Source organism: Pyrgilauda ruficollis, unplaced genomic scaffold (genome assembly GCF_017590135.1).
Source record: "Pyrgilauda ruficollis isolate IOZ18807 unplaced genomic scaffold, ASM1759013v1 scaffold22, whole genome shotgun sequence".
Taxonomy (NCBI): Eukaryota; Metazoa; Chordata; class Aves; order Passeriformes; family Passeridae; genus Pyrgilauda; species Pyrgilauda ruficollis.
In genome coordinates this window covers 6,483,079-6,500,581 of record NW_024521428.1, presented here as the reverse complement: position 1 = coordinate 6,500,581, position 17,503 = coordinate 6,483,079, and the positions used below count along the sequence as shown (strand labels likewise).

Below are 17,503 nucleotides of genomic sequence, written 5' to 3'. Positions count from 1 at the left end.
TCTTTGAACTAACTTGCTCACAGTTGTAAAACTCCTTTGAAATATGGAGCACTTAAATCAGAGAGCAGTTCATGGGGAGATAGTAGTAGTAGTTTGATACACAGCTAGAGGAAGCCATTGGATATTTCTTCAGTAGGTCACTGCACAATAATCTTTAAAAACAGTGCTTGGATTTTTTGGAAGTAAAGGTTGTGTCTTGGTGTTTTCAGTGTCTGATGGCAGATATGGAGTTATTTTATTTTATTTTAAAGAAATTGCCTGAACAGATACTAGGAATTTCTTGTCAAGAGGAGAAACATTATGAAATACAGTATTCATATATAGTCATGTAGCCTGCAGCTAGTGATTTTGTGGATACCTTCACAACATTTGTAAATGTCTGATCTGGTCCTTCATCACATTTTTGTACATCCTTCACTGGAATAGACTGTGAGAAGGATTTATGGTAAATGTGATGTTATTCTTAACATTACCACTACAATAATTAGTTCACCAGTTACTCTACCGAGCAGAAATTACTTTGTGATTGTTTGTAAAGTAGGAAATGCAGAAAGGTGCTTTTGGCCTATGTTTGACCCTATTCAAGTTGGAGTTTCAAGGTTTGCTCAGTGGAGGAAGTGTTGGTACACATCTGTGTTTGTGACCTATCTGCATCTGAAGTCTCAGAAGGTATAAGAAACAATCCCAAAAGTACTGATTCTGTCCAGCCCTTATTGTTAAAGTAAGAGATTGGGAGAGAGTCAGTTGTTCATTCTGACTTCTTTGTAGTCTTTTCTTCCCTCAAGGTTATTTATGTACTTTGTTCATTTTCTCCACTTTATCAAATGCATCATCCTCTTTCTTTCCCCTTGTTTTTCGTAGGAGCTGGATGGCTTGATAGAGATAAACAAAATGACTCACAAGCTTCTGAGCAGATACATGACCTTGGACAGCTTTGATGCCATGTTCAGAGAAGCCAACCACAATGTTTCAGCCCCTTATGGTAGAATCACTCTTCATGTCTTTTGGGAACTCAATTACGATTTCCTTCCAAACTACTGCTACAATGGATCAACTAACAGGTTAGCAAGGCAGCTTTTTTATTTATTCTCCCACCCTTCTGCTACTTCCTTCCTAGCAAGTGCTGACAAGTTCATCTCCATTCATTTGGTGTTTCCCACTTCTAAGGCTTTACTTCAAATGAAGCAGCATGAGTCATTTTACCAAGTACTGTTAAATGTATGAAAGCCTGTTATTTGTTCACAATAGAAGGCAAATGGAACCACAGCATCCAAATTCTGACATTTTGATGACGTAGTTATGATATGCTGAAAAACAAGTATGTCAAAACACTGCTAAGTGCATATCAGGAAGGTTTTTGAAACAGGATCTTTAAGGGTGAGATGACAGAAATAAAATTATAGTCCTGATTCTGTGCTAATGTGAAGAAAAATATTCTTTCTGTGAATTATTTCTGATATTTATATAAATCTTTCTTATTTGTGATCCTTTCTGTTCAATTAATACTGAACTCTTCCTTTTGGGAGAAAGGAAGAGTTCAGTATTCGCTGCAAGCTGCAATTGTAGCCTTTAAGGAGATGAGTAATGGAAATAGAAAGAGGAAGGTAAGATCTAAGGTTTGAATGAGGGGGAAGCACAGTGTTCAGAATTCTGCATATCTGTGCTTCCTGCTCGTGTGCTGTTTTTAGGATTTGTGTTACTTTTAGTCTTTACTCAGGTTTTGGTTAAAGCCCCATGCAGTGACAGTAAAGTGATAGTGAATATTGAGCTGTAGGAAGAGGAGGAAGCCTGTTCTTATCTTTTACTGTCTCCTTGGAGAGCTTTCCTTGTCTGACATGTTCTGTGATGGTTGTGTTGTATTTTAGATCCAAGATTCTGTCTGAAAAGAAAAAAAAAGAGTGGTTTTTTTTGTGGTTAAGTTTTACCCGAGAAACTTCTGTTACAGGAATCTGTTTGCATGGGAAAATGGGATTTATTTCCGAGGGAGTTTCTTTGCAGTTAATGTATCTGTAGATCAGTATTGGAATATTCAGTGTGCTGTATTAAGAATCATGTAAAAATCTTGATGAAATGCTGCTCTTCCACCCATCAGCTTTATTGAAAGACATTCAGTAGCTCCTGTAGAGTTTAGTCTATGTTCATCCTGGCTGCAAGACCTGCCTTACTGCAGACCACAGCGCTTGGGAAGTGAGTGTGAGGTGCCAAAGGACATTAGCAAGATCCTCTAGCACTGTGGCTTGTCTGTTTTTAAAATCTGTATGCAAGAATTGAGTTAGGCTCAGCTTGTTGGGTAATTAATTCAGGATAATTAATTTAAGAGGTGTTAAAGGGAGCCAGATCTTAGGCAGTATGTGTACCATGTGTCTGATTTCATTGCAGAAGTGCTTTGGTTTCAGTCAAAAGCAGCAGTGTGGAGAGAATTAATGTATGTGTTGCACATGCTATATAATGCCCTTTGATATTTTTGGTGAGAGAGAGAACAGGAAGTTTTTAGCCTTTTTATAGTCCTTAAGCATATTCATTTCTGCCTTGCTGCTAGCATGAACTTTAAATTGCACTCTCTCAAGTGTACAGGTTATTGAGTGCAAACACAGGAGTAGACTGTGAGGAGCTGTGTGAGAGCTGCTGGTTTAATGCTTGCCCCTTCATAGGTACTGTCTTGCATGAAGGTTACATGTAAACAAGGGAAGAAAAGTAGCAATTAAAGGCTGGAAGAAAGAGAAATGATCATGATGAGAAGCAGAGAGGTTACTTGGTGGTGTGAGGGGCTGGAGGCAGAGTTCTCAGAAAATGTATTATACCTGTGGCTTGTCTTTTAATATAACAGCTTGGTATAAGGGTTCTTCTTTTAAAGTTAGTGTTTTGGTCAGATGAACTTGTTTCCACGACTTTTTGAAGCTCTTTTCCCAAGAATACTTGAACATGATAATTTCATATATCTGTAGAAGAGCTCAACTATTTAGAAACTCTGCAGGTTTAGTTCAAAAGCTAAAGCTCTGCATGCAGAAGTGCTGAAACACATTGCATGTTTCATTATTTGGGACTTACGACATTTTTTTTATATCTGATAATGTACTGAGATTAGACAGTGAGTCTGCTATTAAAAGATTTAGCAATTTAATAATTGGAGTTGCCATTTATCTGAAATTTAGTCTCATTAATGCTGGCCAGCTGCACAGACTCAGGGACAGCAGTTTATGGAGAAGGAATGGAGAGATGAGTGAGAGAATCTTTGCAGATGAGCCTTAGCAGTGAAATCCAAGGGTATGTTTTATCCACCTGTTGACCATCATGAAAGCAAGAAAACAAACCTTTGGATAGTGCACAAGCATATGAACTGCAGGTGAGGTCAAAATTGTCTCTAGTCCAGTGTCCTGATGCTGTCAGTAGCCATAAAGGGGCTGAATATGAAAACAATGAAGGCTTGAGGTGATATTTCTTCCAGGAGACATGTCAGGCTCTAGCAATGTTTAGATGTTTCTGTAAAACAAAAATGGTGGGATGTTAGTGCAGTTGCAGCCCTTTACAGGGGTATTTATTTTTCCCCATTGTTTTGTCCTGTCCCTTTTATAAAGCTGTGTGAGGCTTTGGCATTCATTATGTGTTCCAGTGAGGAGTCTGCAGTGAAGCTTGTGCTGCATCTCTTTTAGATGCTCTCAAGCTATTGTCCACCAGTTCTTTTACTGAAAGTGGCCATAAACAGGTGTTTCCCTCTTCTTGTCTTTTCTCTGCTGCCTGGGATTGTTTTTGAAGAGCCCTCTCTCATGTTGGCCCTCAGTTGCATGTCTTTTCAAGCCAAGTCTTTCCACACCAGGAATATTTGTCATGCTTAGGCCTGCATCTGAACTTTTTCCTTGTGAAGTTAGGTTATCTAGATTCAAATGACTCAAATACTCAGTTTTTGTTCCTTTTCCACTGTCTGTAGTGTCTCTTTTTCTGCCTTATTTTCTTTACTGTTTCTAAGCTGATCTTTTCCTTCCTTGACAGCTTGTTTTGTATTAAGGACTAACAGAGGAGCAAGTGTGAGACAGCCTTATATTTATTTGAATTGAAGATTTTCTGTGCTTTCTTGACACAAATGATGCAAGTTTTTGGTGACAGTAGTCAAACTAGTAGCTCCATCTCCTTTAACACATAACCCAAATCTGTGTTCTCTGGTATAAATTCATGTGTATAGCACTCTTCCGAATGCAGTATGACATGTTTCTTCCAAGGGTACAGATTTGTCACAGAAGGAACAAAAAGACCAGCTTTTTATTTTTCACTCTTCCTGACAGCCTCTTCTGCTTCCTTTTGCGAGCTTGCTCTCTCTCATACTGCTTTTGAGACTGGTTTTCACGAGAGAACAGCTGTGTCTTCTTGTGTTGCATATACTCTGACAGTCACTGTTCAGAAAAATTTTCAGCCCTTGCACATAGTGGTGGAGCAAACCTGAAAAGTAGCAGTGGAAACCATCTAGTTTCTGCTACCAGGAGCCAAATGGTACAGGGATATAGACTCATGTAGACTCATTCATCGGGGTGACTGTAGTCAACTACCTTTCTTTCCCCTCCTAAAAAAACAAGCAACCAACCAAAGTCTCTCTGCCAAAAGGAAAACTGACAGGAATGGATTGGCAGATCTGTTACTCTCTCATACAGTATTTTCCTTGCTGTTTCTCTGTTCTCTCCCTCTTGGCATCCAGGTTTAAGAAGGGTGAGTCAGATCTACTGTTCAGTGAGAGGGGGTGTAGGGCTACCATTAGCTCTGCTAGACAGGACAAACTAATTTGAGAATGCTGGAAGCAAAAAGTGTTCATACCAGTTAGACAGGGAGGTGCAGAGGAGCACTTTCTGTAGGAGCAGGGAGGGAAGACTGTCATATCCTGTTACTTCTAAGATGAAGCTCAGAAAGTTTATGAATGAGATTCGTCTGACCTGGTGCCTGCAAGGCAGCAGGCTCATTGACCAAAGCAGTCTCTTTCAGTTATCTCCTTAAATAGTTTATAGTCATTAAAATCATAGAATCATTTAGATTAGTTTGTGAAGTGCTCACTATGAACTCCTTCCTGGTAGGTATCACAGAAAAATTAATATTAAATTATTTGATTGCTAAAATACTTACTTTGGGGGCTCATGTTGTCCTCTAGCAATTCACTTGCAAAGCTTTGGTAAGCCAGAAGGCTTTTCATCTGCTTAATCTACTTTGACTGCTTACAACCTGTGCTGATTAAAATGGATAAATTGCTGTGAGATCATCAACACTGATTAAAAATGAAACTGATTATCTTGGAGTATGCTGAAACCTGTATCCTACCAGTATCCAGGGGAAAGTAAACATTTGTTTAGCTTTAGCTTTGATATTCAAAGAGCTTCAGTCCTTCAAAGAGACATTCCTCTTTCTTGGAGGAGGAGTACGAGGAAGCCAACCAGCAGAATGTCAGAAAGAAAGAACACACGCATACACATGGACATTGAAAAACTTTGAAGAAGAATAGATGATGCTGGACTGTAAGGTTTTCATGTAGCCCTTAGTTTTTAGGGAAGAAATTTCTATTACTTACCTGAATGATGTGCTGGGGTTAGTCACATACCTTGTAGGATTATGCACTCTTTAGGCTGCTGTAACCTCAATCTTAGGTGCTGCCTCTCCATAACTTAGCAAGTGAATGTTATCTTTTGCCCTTCCTTACTCCTTTTCTTCCTCTCTTGGCATCTTTCACCCAAGAAAATGTAAGCAAGTGTGTTTGCTTCAAGTCTTGAAGAAAACTTTAAGACTATTTTTCTACAATGAAGCATTAGAGATGGAGAAATCCCCGAGCTTGCAGAGGAGCCCTGGAAAACACACAAGAGTTACTTGAGCATTTACTTGCACTGACTGTTTTGTTCCCAGACACTAATTACATTGTAATGGAGATATATACACACAATAACTTTTTGATAAGTCTAAGAATTAGTTACAGCTTCCAGAGTCATGGGATGCACCCACTTATATGTTGAAACACTCCTTTCCTTGTGAGCATTTTAATTTAGTGGTAGCAAATCTGCTCTTGCCAAATATGTCTGCACACTGAAACCCAGTCTTATCTCAAATGACATGGTATCTCTTATGATTTAGAGATTCTCTTAAGGCTTGAAAATTGATGTCAGCTTAAAAAGAAGTGGGATTTGGAGAAAAAAAAAAAGGTGGGGAGTAGAGTAATCTCTGGCACTGTCGTATGTTGCAGATTACTTTGAATTCCATCAAATGTTTGCATCATCTCTGATAAACTCATTAATGAAGTATCTGCAGAATACAGATTCAAGTAATCTCTCTCAAAGGAGAGTTTTCAGTTTCTATGTAAGTGAGAGAGAAGATGAGAAGCTTGTAAGCTGAGGAAATAAAAATGTAAGGAGATCTAAATAATATAGTATCAAAAATAATGCATATAAATAATGTATTTTTTTCTCAAAAGCTCTAAATGCACACTCTTTCTGGACTACAGCAAGTACAAGCATTTTTGGGAAGAGGGGCTAAACTATGTATGAACAAGTAGCTGCACCTATTTTTGAGAAGGTTAAAAATGCAGAAAATATTGTTCTGAAGTTATAGATTCTCACAAGAATGATTCAGAAATAAAACACAGTGGAAGTTATTGTAAGCAACATGGTGCAGTTTATATTGGTCTGGGTGAAACAATTTTTGATTAGCATGGCTGTTTTTGATTTTAGCTAGAAGCTGGATAAATTAAAAATAGAATGTCTCTGTTCTTTCTAGGAAGAATTAATAATGAGTAATTAATTTTGTGTGCTGAAGAAATGTAAATACTTTAAACAAAAAAGAGATCAAGATATTATTGTATCTTATGATGTTATAGTGTAAGGCAAGTTTTCTTTCCTGAAACATTTTCCTAGATACATTTGTTTTCTCAGGTATCACTCAGACCAGCCTGATATTATACAGCCATTTGATGTACACTTCCTAAATAGCTATTTTCCCTCTTTGCTGTGCATATGCAGCTTTGCGCTATTTATCAAGAAATACTTTTTAATCAAGCTAAAAAATCAAGTAGCCATCCAGCTTGTAAACACACATCCCCCAATAATTTTCCTCTGTTTAGTGAAGTTAAGAAGAATCAGAATTGTAGTGGATATTGATTAACTTTTTCCTGCACGAAAACTGCAGTGCTGCCCAATGTGCAATACACAGTCAACAGGGAATGTCAGGGGGGAAGATTTGTGCTGCTTGTTCACCAGAGGCCTGGGAATGGTCCTTCAGGCTGTGGTGCCCTCAGTTGTGAGTGGGGTGGCTGATCCTGTCTTTGGCAGTGCTCCATATCTTTGTAGTTCTCTCACCATCTTCTTAACAGTATACAAAGGTAAAGCTAAGCATGATTTGTATTGGTACATGCTCACACTGAACTATGATCAAACTTTTGAAACATTGATTTTGCTGCAAGGATTATACCCTTCCTCATGACTTTTTTAAAAGGAAACAGCTAACATATTTCTCCTGATGTGAATTTTGGGGGAAAAAGCTCCGAAACATTAAACAGAAATGCCATGTTCCTCTTTGAAGGCGTACTTCTTTCTCAAGGACTTAATTTTGCAAGCATATTATGCCCTGTGAGAGGCTATTGCCACTTGCTTAGTTACTTCTCTGTTTGCTGGCTTGGGCTAGTGGTGAGGAATATTTGGGGATCCTGCACACCATGGGAAGAACTGCAGTGTGATTTGTAGGGTAGGGTGCATTAGGTGCACACCTGCTCACCTAAGTATAAATAATGAATTCTTGTTTTTATTTTTTTAATATAGATTTGTTCGGACCGTGCTGCCATTTTCTCAGGAGTTTCAGCGTGATAAGCAGCCTAATGCACAGCCACAGTATCTCTATGGATCAAAGGTTGGATTTCATTCCCTTTATCTTTATGGTTTGCTAATGTTTAAAGGTATCTTTTTAAATTATAGAAACTATAGTATGTGAAAGTCATTAGAAATAGACTGAAATATATTTTGTGTGTATTTTAAATTGGACATACACTTATTTAAAGATTTTGCTTGAAGCTCACCATATGTTTCAGCCAAAGTGCAATTGGTTAGTCTGATGTGTAGTCTTATCTGACAAAGCTAAAAATAAGCCCTTCTCTCAACCACCTTGCATTGTTCAGTTGCTAACAGTGGCAGAGTAGACTCAAAGTAAAGATTAATTACTCATTAATTACTCATCTGGTGAACTGAGAACAAGAGCCCATCTTGGATGCAGCCCTCCCTTGTTCCAGTGATGAAGACTGTGACGACAGGAGAAAAGGGAATAGGTAGAAAAACTGCTTCAGATGTTATCTGCCTTAAGACGGATATAGATTCTGACAATCTTAAACTATCAGATACCTAACTATTTCAATTATTTTTTTCTAATGTACTGTTTCTTTGGACTCTACAACCCCAGAGCTGCAAACTCATTGTGATGAACTTGGTGTCTTGGCCATATCATCTTTCTATTACCATCATATTCCCTGTTTGCAGTTAGGTAGGCTGGGAAGGTTTGTACAAGTTTTCAGTAGAAGGGTATGTGGTGTGCTCACATGCTCTGTCCCTGTGGCAATCCCCAATACTGAGGCTGGACAGGAGCTTGTGTGGGTGACAAGTGGGAAGAGTACTTGACACAAGAGAACAGCTGTAGGCTACCCAAGTAGCCTGTAATCACAGGACCAATGCTATGCTCATGTGTGATAGATTTGTTCTCCCTGATCACTATAGATTTATTTTCTTATTCTTCAGAATTATTACTTGTGTCTTAATGACAGTTAAAGATGTAGTACATTAACATATATTTGCATTTTTAATATCTAGTCAGAAATATTGATCTACTTCAAACAGCATTAAAAACCAACAATGCTATCTTCAGCAAATCATTTGGAACTATATGACAAGGTGTCACTAAATTTTGCAATGTTTTCTTGTCTATGAGGGTGGCAAGCTGAAGTATGGAAAAGATAAATGAAAATATAAGGGTTAAATTAGAGGATGGACAATAAAAAAGCTTAAAATTATTTATTATTTAAAATTATTTAAAAGATATATTTAATTATACATCTAATTTATGCAGATGTGCTGTAATTGTTGTGGGTGGCTACTCTCAATATCTACCTCCTACTTAAGCATGAACTCTTATTTTCTGCACATCATATCATAGTTGTATGGTGCAAATTTAACCCAGTAATCTAGGTTTTGAGATAACTCAAGAGTTAAAAATTTCAGTGCTAAAATATCTGCTGCATTTGTAAAAGTTTCATGTCCTTAAAATGTAAAGGAGGTAGAAAAGGATTCACATGCCTTAATGTGGAATGTAGCAACTGACTGTCTGCTCCTGTAAATAGTGTTTTATGTAATTGCTCTCCACAAATGAGCAGTAGCGTATAGGAAAGTGGAATTTTCTTACATTAGAGTTATTGTGTTCCTTGCTATTTTAGTAACTGACCAGATGCAGCGTAGAGCAAAAACCTGAATTTCATAGAGCTTGCTAACTTAATTTATCTAAGTGATGATACAGTGGGGTGAGTGACAGAAGATTAACTGGGGAATACTTTTTTTATCAGTCAGGTTACATTATTAAAATGAATTTAGTAGTCTTCACACTGAGAGCTATACATTTTCAGAATTCTTGATTATTTTTCTGTATGAGCAGCAGCAATCAAGGGGAAGGGCATTACTTGCATTTTTGGGGCAAATTTCATAACTAGATGGGCCTATATTAGAAAATACTTAGATTCTATCTAGTTTTAAATTTTAACAAGAGTATATTTTTATTCTTGAATTGAATGTATTTTGAAATTGAGGATATCTGAATGGAGTTTTTAATATTTTTACTTTATACAGCCAGTAACAGAAGGAATTCTTACATTATAGAGAGTGCACTACTACAGGAGTAACTAAAGAAATTTTTTGTTTGTATCTCAAAGCATTCACATATTCTCAGATATTTCTAAATGGATCAAAGCATCTGGTCTATATTAATGTGTCTTGATACTTAGCATAGAGAGTTGTAGTAACATTCTCTTTAGCACCTAAAGTTTTCTGAGTAGTATCTTCATGTAATTAGCAAAACAAAAACCCACAGATACAACTTCCTTCTTCTGGTTGATATGGAAGCAGAGCTGTCAGGTGGGAAGGAGCCAGCCTACAACAGCTCGTTTGCCTTTTAAGTGAGCTGGATTATTTTAAAAGTTTGGTTGAGCATGAAATCCCATTACTCAAGTAGAGTATGTGTAGTATTATTGATATTAATGTTAGCAGGCTGGAATTCAGCAACATTGGGCAAATGCATGAAATGTTTTATAATATACATATAAGAAAGTATCTTTTCTGGGAACTTGAACTAACTCTCTGTTAAATACTTGGTTCTATAGAGGTTGTGTAGACCAGAATTGAAGGGCTTTCTTTCTGTCTTATACAACATTTTCCAAATACTGTCATGTTTTTATGTCTCCGTCACTTTGTAGATGCTCACTCCTTTATTCTATGAACAATACATGTTTGAAGGGTACTTCTCACTGTGAATATAATGATTTTTATCTACTGCTGGTGCACAAATTAAAGGCAGTCTGCACTATGTTGCAGCCTGTTACCAGTTTGGTAATCACTTAGAATATTTGCCCCATACTCAAATGACTGTTGAGTGGAGAATTACCAAATCTATTACAGAATTGCCTGAATGAACCTGAATTAATCTGTAATAAAACTTTCTCAGCAAGAAACAAAGAATCATGTAGCTCTGTGAGCATGTGATGACATGAGTTTTTCAAAACTAGAGCAGAAAACAGATGACACTCTGCATGAATTGCTCATTTGCAGCAGGTGCGAGATGGTCCATTGCTTGTGAGATGATATAAATGTTTATCTTAGTAGTGCACAGTAAACTCTGTGGGTGGAATGGTTTTATATTTAGAGAAGGTAAATCCCTTGGGAAGCACTACCACGGTAGCTCTTTGCCTTCTCAGTTGGATGTAGGCATGTCTTTTGGTTATATGTGTTTATGTATAAATAACAAAATGCAATAGGTGAATTGCCTCGAAACTGCTTTAAACAGAACTGCTCCTTGTTCTCAGTGTTGCATGTACATGTGTATATAACATAAGTATGTGTCTATATATGTATTGGACTGCCTTAAAACCCACATAAAGAAATGGACATGCAGAGAAGTAAACAGGTTTTCAAGAGCCCAGGATGTTGGCAGAGATTGACAATGTGTCTCTTGGCCTCATCCCATTAATATTAAAATAATATTTTCTTGATGAAAACCTAACCAGAGAAGTGTTACTGTTAATTTGATTACAAGATAATTTTGAAGCATTTTTTCTGTCCTCACCAGCCAGGCACCCCTTATGGCACTTAACCTGTTGTGTTGGCTTCATGCTCTGATGAGGGTTTTTCAGTGCCTATTTCATGTAACACCGTCATTTGAAACAGCAGTGAACTGTTATTCTCACAGTTTATTTGAGACTGACGTGCAAGACAAAGGAAAATGTGTCAGCTGGAGGAAGTGCTCTGCAGCAGGTGGAGAACACGTTATTGCTAACTTCACACAATAAAAATGCCTTTTGAAGTGTTTTCTGAAAGTCATACTCGCCCCCGTTCAGCAAGTGCTCTGTGTGTCATGCTTATCCTACTCAAAAAAAAAAAAAAGAGTAAAGAAGATTCATCACACTTATGCCAGCTTCTCCTTAGCACTCAGAGTCAATGCATTTCACAAGTCGTGGGAATTGTTGTCAAAATAGAGTAGCTGAAAAGCTCCGCTACCTGCTGTGAAATATTAATGGAGACCTCTCTTGCCAAAATTGTACCCTGCCTTACCTTCCAGGGTGGAGGGGGGTGGCAGCTGCCCAGCCAGCAGCTCTCCAGCCATCACTGGTACAACCCAGCTGTGTCAGAGAGAGCTGACTTCACACATACATTCATACCAAGAGCAATTGAGTGCCTGCAGTCACAGTGCACCTTGTTTGTTTAGTCATAATATACAGCCATACTAAGATTTATTATGTTTATATGGAACACAAATGCGCTTAAGAGGTTTAAAACAGGGTGACTTACACAGGTAAATCAGACAACACTTGTCACGTTGTGAGGGTGAACAGATTTCTGTCCAAAGGACCTTGGCACTTTGCCATGAAGCTCCAGGCAGAGTGACGTGATCAGCAGGTTTTCTTGTTACGAAAATAAAATGCATTTTGGCATGTTTTTATTATTTTGCCCCCCTTCATTACACAGAATGTCCTGTGCAATTGAAAGGAAATTTGCAGCTGATTAACGCACGTTATTATTAAAACTGAAAGGGAAAGAGAAAAGGAAGGGCCAGGAGCTGCATCTCTGAATTCCATTTCCTCTGCAGGGAGTCTGGCCCATGGAGCAGAAGGTAGCTTGTGGTGGGAACAGAAGAATGCAAAGTGCAATAACCCAGGATATTTCCTTAATTAGACGTGTCCTTACTAAGTCTCTATCTTGCATGTATTTAGACTGAGGGAAAATAAGACAGATGAGAAGAAACAATTAAAATCCTGGTGATTTTATCTTATGTTCTGAGTCTAACCTCTGTGCAGATGGGAGGGATGGACAACACCATGGGCAGTGAAGTGTGTTGTCTGAGTATAGTACTGCTTGTAGTGTGTGTTTTGGGAAGCAGCTGGGATTACCAGGGTATAACTCTGGCAAACCACTGCACTCTGTGTGTATGTTCCAGTTGCCAATAGCGTAGCAGTCTGGGTTGCCGTCTGAAAACTCCTACTCAGGTTTATTCATGCTAGTTAACAAAAAGTATTTTGGTCACTTTTGGTTACTTTTTATATTTGTTTGCTGTTTTAGGCTAAAGAAAAGCAACAAAAAGATCTTCTTAAAGTGTAGACCGATTACTTGCTACATGCTTAATGTTTAAATAATGGAGGGTGGGTGAAGTGCTCACTTCTTGGGCATGTGAAGATTTGCATACAGGCTGTTTGAAAGAGTTGTGAAACTAGAGATACAGCCAGGAGTGCTGCAGTGAGCAGTCAGAGCTCCCTGTTGTGAGCACCAACAGTGCATCTGATGTGTTTGAAGTAGCTGGGGTACCTCAGGTGGCAAAAACCTTCTGGACAAAACATTTCTAATTTATAGCAGAGCACTGTCCTGTTACTGGGACTCGCTCCTGACTTTTAGAAGATGGCATGATGGGCTCGTTGCACACTGAGGGATTCTCTATGATTGTGGCCAGCTGGATGCTGTGTGAATGCTTTTCCTCAGTGTCCTGTGTCTGCTGGCTCTGCCTGCTGAACTCCTCTGAGGTGTGTGCCACGCTTTTGGTCCATGGCTCCTCACGCTCTTGTTTGGAGGTCCTGTTGCGCTCTTGCAAGCGCTCGTGTCTCCTGCGGCACAGCAGGTGCAGGCAGCCGTAGAGCAGGACTGCGGCGATGATGAGCAGCAGCACGCTGCTGGTGAGCCAGATGCCCAGTGCCAGCTCTTTCTTGGTGTTGCTCGCCGATGCTGGGTCTCGTTCCAGTGTGTTGAACACTCTGCACTGGTCGCTGGAGGGATTTGCGGACTGGCAGGTCACACACATGATGTATGTTGTGAGGGGGGTCAGGTTTTCAACAACAAAGGAGGAGCGAGTGGTGGGCACCCTCTCTTCCCTCTGAAAGCTCTTTCTGGAGTAGCTGGACAGCATGCTGTTCCAGTTAGGGTGGTACATGATGCTGTAAAAGCTGTCGACACAACTGGCCATTTTTGGCCAAATTACCATTGCTGTGTTTCCTGTGATGTTTTGAATGGTTATTCCCATCAGGATGTTATTTGGGAGTTTTTTTTTTCTCTCTTGATGCTGATCTCCCTGTGGAAAGGGAAGATGTTCTTTGGAGAAGCTGCAGCACTGAGGATGTTGTTTGAATCTTAATAGTAGTGCTCTGTAATGTAGGAATGGAGTTTGTTAGGAAAGTATGCTCTCATCTTTGGCACTGAAGTGTAAAAATGAGAATGAAAATTCATAAAGTCTGGGGTGTTTTAAAATGTGTATTTCTCTTCCAAGTGAAAGTGTAAAGATAAACTTAGAGAAATTCAATCAGAACTGCTGCCTGTACAAGTGACCTGTTGTATCTTGAGAGATGGTGAATTTTTGCAGAATTTACAATTTACAATCACTTCCTTTCACTTTTTTTTTTTTCCTAGGTGATTGTAAAAAATGGAGCAGATGTTTTTTTCTCTAGTCTGTGTATCTTGCACTTTATGCTAAGCGGCAACAAGGGTTGGCAGGAGTGGATATTGAGGAATAAGTGTCTCTACCATCCACAAGTCTTTATTTTTGCTGGTCACAATTAGTTGAAGAACAAAAGAGTACGTGGAAATGTGACCACATATTCTTTTGTCTCTAATATCTTATGTTAGTTTCTTATTCACAAGTTCACATAGGAACACCTTCCCTATGAAGACAGGCTAAGAGAATTGGGGCTGTTCAGCCTGGAGAAGAGAAGGCTCCAGGGAGATCTTACAGCACCTTCTGGTATCTAGATACAGCAATACAGCTGAAGAGGGCTTTTTATACAGGCAAATATTGATAGGACGAGGAGGAATGACTTTAAGCTTAAAGAGGGTGTATTTAAATTGGATATTACAAAGAAATTCTTTGCTGTGAGGGCAGTGAGGCACTGGAATGGGTTGCCCAGAGAAGCTGTGGAAGGTATTCCTGCCTGTGGCCAGGGGTGTTGGAACTAGGTGATCTTTAAGGTCCCTTCCAAGCCAGACTGTTCAGTGACTCTGTGAGACTCTCTGTGTTTTGCTGTTAAGTTGCACATCTGTAGCCACTGCAGCTACACTGCGGCAGTGGCTGTGAACACTGTACATCGGTGGTATCAGTATCACAAACTTGAGCCTTGATGCTAGTCAGCCTCTTGGAAAAGCTTTGTCAAGCCTAGTGAAATACACTATAGCCTACCTTTTGGATAAATAGTGGGGATTTTTAAAAATTACTAATGCTCTTTGCTGTTTTAAGTCATTTTATGTAATCCCATAGTCTCTGTGCCCTGAATTTATACTCCTCCTCGTCCTCAATTCAAATTAGAAAATCTGCCAGTATTTTGAGATTCTCAGTATGTGTAGCCACTCTAAATAGTGAAAGGAAAGCTTCTCTTTTCTGCAATTTCTCTAAACACATCTGTTAAAGAATATATAATAACAGCCAGTGGGTATTTTCATTTGTTTGGCTTTGGTTTTATGCTTTTACTGTGGTGATGGTAACTTTTGAAAAAGAGCTTACCTCAGCAATTTATTCTGATCCCTTAGTTTGATTGTCAGTTTCCAGTGGCACTCGTGGAAGTTTTTTTTCCACTTTGAAAGTTTCTCACTTTTTTATGACTATAAATGCCCATGACAGTAACATTGTATTTCATTGTTTATGACTTTGTTGTGAAAATTAAATCTAATATATTTTTTTAAGATCAAGTTTAAAATGTTACATTTCCTGGCTAAATAACAATTAATTATTAAAAATTCTCCTAAGGAAGAAAGCTTGTGAGATTTGCTCATAACATATTCTAAAATTATTCTGTAATACTTGTATTTTATACTAGATAGGAGACTGAGAAAATGTATATTTTTTTGGATTTTTTAAAATGGGATTTAGTAGTGACATTACATTAACAGTAAGAATTCTGTGCCTGTTTATGTATGAAAATTGTTGCTCAAGGCTTTTCAATTATACTTACTGGGAAGTGGGAAGAAAAATATATATGTTTATTTTCATGACAATGTAAAACCATGGATATGACTGATCTGGGTAGATGCTGCTTTTCTAATTCTGTGGTAAAGGCACCCTTTTTAATACAGCAACGATATAAAGGAAGTGAATTTGCAATCAGATAAACTTACCAAACAGACACATTTTGGCATCTACCCAGCTACTGCAGATATTTAAATAGAGTGCATTAGTGAGATCAGAGTTTTTACTTGCTCAGTTACCTTCTCTTTAACTGTTACTTAAAATTATAAAGTATTTTTTATAGAACACTTTTTAACACAGCCTAGGAACAATAGCTTCAACAGTTTAATCCTCATAGCATTTTGTAAGTAGAATGAACTGTAATTAAATAACAATAATACATTTCTATTGCTGCAAGCCATCAGTTATTAGAAAACACACAATTGCTGACATGTAAATGTTTGGAGAAGCCAACTGATGTTTTATGGATCATAAAGTCAGTACTTACCGTCGCTCCCTGATGGAAATTCCAGAACAGAATTTCTTTATGGCAATGCTGCTGTGAAAATGTTACAAACACCACATTTTTTGTATCCCTTTCTACATGAATAATTTCCTGACTGATCTCTGTTTGCCAATTTGCTTTTTCTTCTCCTCAGCTTCTCTGGACTGAATTCTCATTGCTTGGTGATTTCAGTTTTTTTCTCTGATGCTGCTGGTAGCAAGGTTTCTTTGTCTCTTCCACTTAAATTCCTGCAAGAGCACATCTTGTCTAAAGATACTGTTGCCTTGCTTTTCAAAGACCACACAGGAGAAGAAAATAATGTCTTTTCCCCCCTCTCTTGCTTGCCTCCCCTTGGCAGTATGCTGCCTGAGCATCCCTGTTATATACTCTTGTGTGTGGACCAGTGATGCTGTGAGTGATTAATGTTAGCACTTTGATGACATCAGCAACTAACAACTCTTTCCTTTTTTTTTTTTTTTTTTTAAATTTAAGTAGGGGAGGGAGCAAGTATAGCTTAAAAATAATGAGCAGCAACTTCCCTTCCCTCCCTTTCCACCTCCACCCCCCTCTACTTAGTGGCTTCTTCCCTAAGGATTTTATGCTTTTGTCTCACTGTGGGGGGGAAGTGGTGTTGGTGTGTAATGTTTTTTTCTAAATTCCTTGTTACAGTTTAGAAAGATCCACTAATCCAACATTTACAAGTGGATTGTAAATTTTAGGTACTTCCCCATGAGGTTTATATGGGAGATATATTTTTAGATTGGCTGGCTTCTTATTGTTATGTATCGGCAACTATTTTAAATACCAAAATCATATTTTTGGGGCTTGCTTTTCTATGACAAATTCCTGCTGTGTGAAGAGAGGTTCCCTCCCCTTAACCTCATGGCAGTAAAATGCTTTAACCCAGTCAAAGAAAATTCTCCTAGTGCTGTAGCTGAAATACATAGTTTTGACATGTCTGTTGTGGAGCCCTACATAATTGGAAACATCAAAACCAAAAAATGAAATCTCATATTTTAGCGGCAGTTGTATAAATCATTAATTTATCAGGACATTCAGCTGCTCATATGTTCTTAAGGTTTTACCAGTTCTCTGTGCTGTCTTTGGCCCAGACGTCATTTTTGTATGTGGAGAGCTATGGAAATGCACAGGTTGTACTGGAGGGATACAGCTTTAGGCTGTCCCCTGGTGGGACACATTTGGAATTTGGCCTTTTAGCCAGCTCTGACGTAACAGCAGGACTGTGCTTTGTACTAGGGTTCTAATAGTTATACAAGTGTCTATTTTAGTTTGCATTTAGAATTTTTAAGTTTCTAAGACCTCAGTTGG

At 38.4% G+C, this 17,503-nt stretch overlaps 2 protein-coding genes across 6 annotated transcripts in view; one reads left to right on the top strand and one right to left on the bottom strand.

Annotated features, from left to right (window-relative positions):
* CYFIP1 (cytoplasmic FMR1 interacting protein 1) overlaps positions 1 to 17,503 on the top strand; it is an 83,161-nt gene that overhangs the window by 47,117 nt on the left and 18,541 nt on the right. For all 5 annotated transcript variants that reach the window (XM_041468576.1, XM_041468573.1, XM_041468574.1 and 2 more), the window contains 2 exons: positions 862 to 1,061; positions 7,773 to 7,860. In XM_041468576.1, the coding sequence (XP_041324510.1) occupies positions 862 to 1,061; positions 7,773 to 7,860 (288 nt within the window). The remainder of the gene's footprint in view (positions 1 to 861; positions 1,062 to 7,772; positions 7,861 to 17,503) is intronic.
* LOC121354164 (fibronectin type III domain-containing protein 9-like) lies at positions 13,090 to 13,761 on the bottom strand. Its single transcript, XM_041468581.1, has one exon. The coding sequence runs from the start codon at positions 13,759 to 13,761 to the stop codon at positions 13,090 to 13,092; it is 672 nt and encodes a 223-aa protein (XP_041324515.1).